The sequence below is a fragment of the Phodopus roborovskii genome, unplaced genomic scaffold (genome assembly GCF_943737965.1).
Source record: "Phodopus roborovskii unplaced genomic scaffold, PHOROB, whole genome shotgun sequence".
Taxonomy (NCBI): Eukaryota; Metazoa; Chordata; class Mammalia; order Rodentia; family Cricetidae; genus Phodopus; species Phodopus roborovskii.
This window is the reverse complement of record NW_026126517.1, coordinates 34,222,709-34,225,621: the sequence shown is the minus strand read 5'-3', so window position 1 is coordinate 34,225,621 and position 2,913 is coordinate 34,222,709. Positions and strand designations below refer to the sequence as shown.

Genomic DNA, 2,913 nt, shown 5'->3' with positions numbered 1-2,913 from the left:
TGACTTACAAATGTATTCGCTTCCTTCTCCTTTTCCAGTGGTGCTGAGTTCCATGGGGGTGGCATTTGCTCTGAAGAGCCTGAGCTATATGCTGCTCAGCTCCCCATCCAACTTCCAGTACATGGCATACTCCCCCACCCCCACTGGCTTGGACTTGAGCAGAGAGGCATCTGAGGCCGTTATCTCTCAACACGCAGCTGTGCAGGGCTGGAGGCAGCAGCTTATCAGGGAGCCTGCAGTGATTCACAGCCCAGGCTTCTCTGCTGAATAGTAATTTCTAGCAGTGGATTTGTGCTGTCTCTCTCCTCCCCCTCTCCCAAGGGTGTGCTGTCCTTTTGCAGAGAGAGGGCAGTGAAGGGGAGCTCTTACTCATGGGGCTTTGTGCCTGCCTTCTGGGTAAGGATGTCTATCGGGAGGAGGGTGCAAGGTTAGAACCTTAGCATGGTCTGCCAGCCTTGGCAGGCTGCCTCCTTCAGCTCACCAACACTCTCCCTCCTTCCCATCCCAGAAAAGCAGCAATACTGCTTCCTTCCCCTTTGTAGGGATGCAATAGGGACACAGACACCCCCACCCCCCGCACCACGAGTCCCTCGTGCCACATTTTGAGGCTGCTCAGCCGCTGTGTCTGACCTTGAAGACTCCAAAGACTAATAAGGCTGAAGACAAGCATGCCAAAGTGTCTCTGCACAGGCGGGTGGGTAAAGAGAAAAAAAAAAAAAAAAAAAAAAAAACCAAAAACAAAAAACAAAGCCAATTCTGGGGACAGAGCCATTTTCATGTTTGTTTTATTGGAACCAAGACTCCAGCAGTAGGACTCAGGGGAGGAGGCATGGAAAGTTTTGTTCTGTGTCTCCTCTCCACCACCATGCAAAAGGGGGGGATGCTAAGAGGAAGAAAAGCTAAAAGGGGGAGTTGCCAGGTGGTGGGTGAGCAGAATAGGGTTCCAACATTTTCGACTTGGCCACCCTCAAGGAATCTACTTCACAGGCCCGCCCTCAATAAACATCGAGAATTATTTCACGACCCTCAACTGTCAGTTTTCATGCATACTTGGTGCTCTTAATGTCTGGGTCCCCCAAAAAGGCTACAGAGTCTATCCACCATGCTTCCCTAAAAAAAGATTCCAGTATGGTCTAGAAAAAGTGAGGGTGGAGTTCTGTGGCTTCTGGCAACATGTCCCACAAAGTTTCCTTGGACTTCTTATCACCCCTGGAGCTCCCTCTCTGGTCGCCTTGGGATCTGTGCCGTCAATCTTTCAGGAACATGGGCCCCTTAAAAGCCAGGTATGAAAGTGCATGTGGATGTAGGAGTGTAGAGAATATACGATCCAGTCGGTCTAGGTGGCTCAGAGCTGGGAGTTCTCAAGCGGTTGGGTCCTCATTCTCAGCCCCTGGCTCAGGCTGAGACCGCTTAGCGGTGCTTTCTCCAGCAGCAGAGTCCCCCAGACTTCTCTTGGACGTCGACACCGACACCGTAGGAGGGGACGAAGGACCAGGATTGAGGTTCGGAGGCTGGTAGCCAAGTTGTAGTGGATCCAATGCGTCCTTTGAAAGTAGGATAGCCAGACTCGGTACATTCTTAAGTACACTGAGACTGGCGGCGGGATCGTCAGGCGTCTGACTTGGGGTGGGCCCAGGCGGGAGGCTCTGCCACACCTCGCGCACACTCCGGTAGCGCAGCCGCGTGACCTGGTGTAAGCCCGCCAGGCGGCGCTTGAGGATCTCGGCGCACGTGACGGTTTTGGTGGTGGCCCGGCCGCAGCCGCTGAAGACGATGGCGCGCGTGGCTGGCTGCGCCATGCTGGCGGTGGCAAAGGCCAGCAGGTTGCGGATCTTGCTGCCCTCCTTGACCCGCATGTGTACAGCACCGGGCGCCAGATCTGCGAAAGGGCCAGAGCTCAGGCTGCCACCCTCATCACCGTCCCCCGCTGGCGCCTCCTCCGAGCGCACCTTACGGAAGTTCTCCATGCGCCGTCGTCGCTGGGATCGCAGGTTTTGCCATGGAGCCGCCTCAAACCCGGGACTGCATGGCCGCGGGTCGCGCTGGGCGACGGCTGGTAGGGGTTGGGATGCCGGCACTGAGTGGAAGCTGGGGGTGGGCTGTGGACACGCAGTCTCCAGTCCTGACTTCTACCGGGCGGTGCTGCTTTACTCTGCGCCCTCGGAGCCTTGTGCTCCGCGCCTTTAGCAGAAGCTCCTCCTGGGAGCCAGGGAAGCCCCGCCCCTTCGCCCAAGCCCCGCCCCAACTCTGCGTGACTTGTCCGAGTCCCAGCCCAGCCAGCCTTTGAGATGAAGCGCTGGTGCTCAGAGGCTGGGGTCGCAGCGCTAGGGGTGATTTGGGAGGTGAAGTTCCCCAAAGTAACCATCATTCCTCCCTGAACCAGCCCTCAAGTAGGACCAAGTTAAATAAAAATCCATGCTTGAGGTGCAAACGCCGACTCAAACCTGGTCCCTGAGCCTTGGGGGTTCCAGCTCAAGGGCATCCCTAGAACCCTCCTAGGTAAGAGATTTCCAAACCACCTCCCGGGGCTTCGCTCCTCCAACCCTCCAGAGATTCCCCTCCCTCTCCCTAGTATTCTTGCCTCAAGGACAGCCAGTGCATGGTCAGCAGGGTATGAGAGAAGTTGGCTGCAGCTTCACATTGCGCCTTCCTTGGATTCCGACCGCTACGTCGCAGCATGGTCCTTGTGTAACTGCTTAGAGAGACCTAGGTTTCAGCCTCGTTCTTCTAGAGCAGACTTCCAGGTTCCTGGTTCAACCTAAAGTGAATGGGGGAAGAAAACAAGAGATTGTTTCTTCCAAGGCGTTATGTTCTTATATTCATGCCTGAAGGTCCTTTATTAGAACTGCATGCATTCTTATCTGCCCAGCTCAGTCCCTGCTGACGCGGATCCCTCGCTTCCAAACCCAGGTG

General features: G+C 55.5%; 1 protein-coding gene across 1 annotated transcript; it reads right to left on the bottom strand.

Moving 5' to 3' along the window:
• Positions 1 to 1,332: 1,332 nt before the first annotated feature.
• Rpp25 (ribonuclease P and MRP subunit p25) lies at positions 1,333 to 2,207 on the bottom strand. The gene has a single exon (XM_051197573.1). It carries the CDS (start codon positions 1,965 to 1,967, stop codon positions 1,362 to 1,364), a length of 606 nt encoding a protein of 201 aa, XP_051053530.1. The 5' UTR covers positions 1,968 to 2,207; the 3' UTR covers positions 1,333 to 1,361.
• Between the last annotated feature and the right edge of the window lie 706 nt (positions 2,208 to 2,913).

Coding starts and splice junctions, on each gene's coding strand:
- Rpp25 (XM_051197573.1), bottom strand. CDS start 1,967: ATGGAGAACTTCCGTAAGGTGCGCTCGGAGGAGGCGCCAGCGGGGGAC.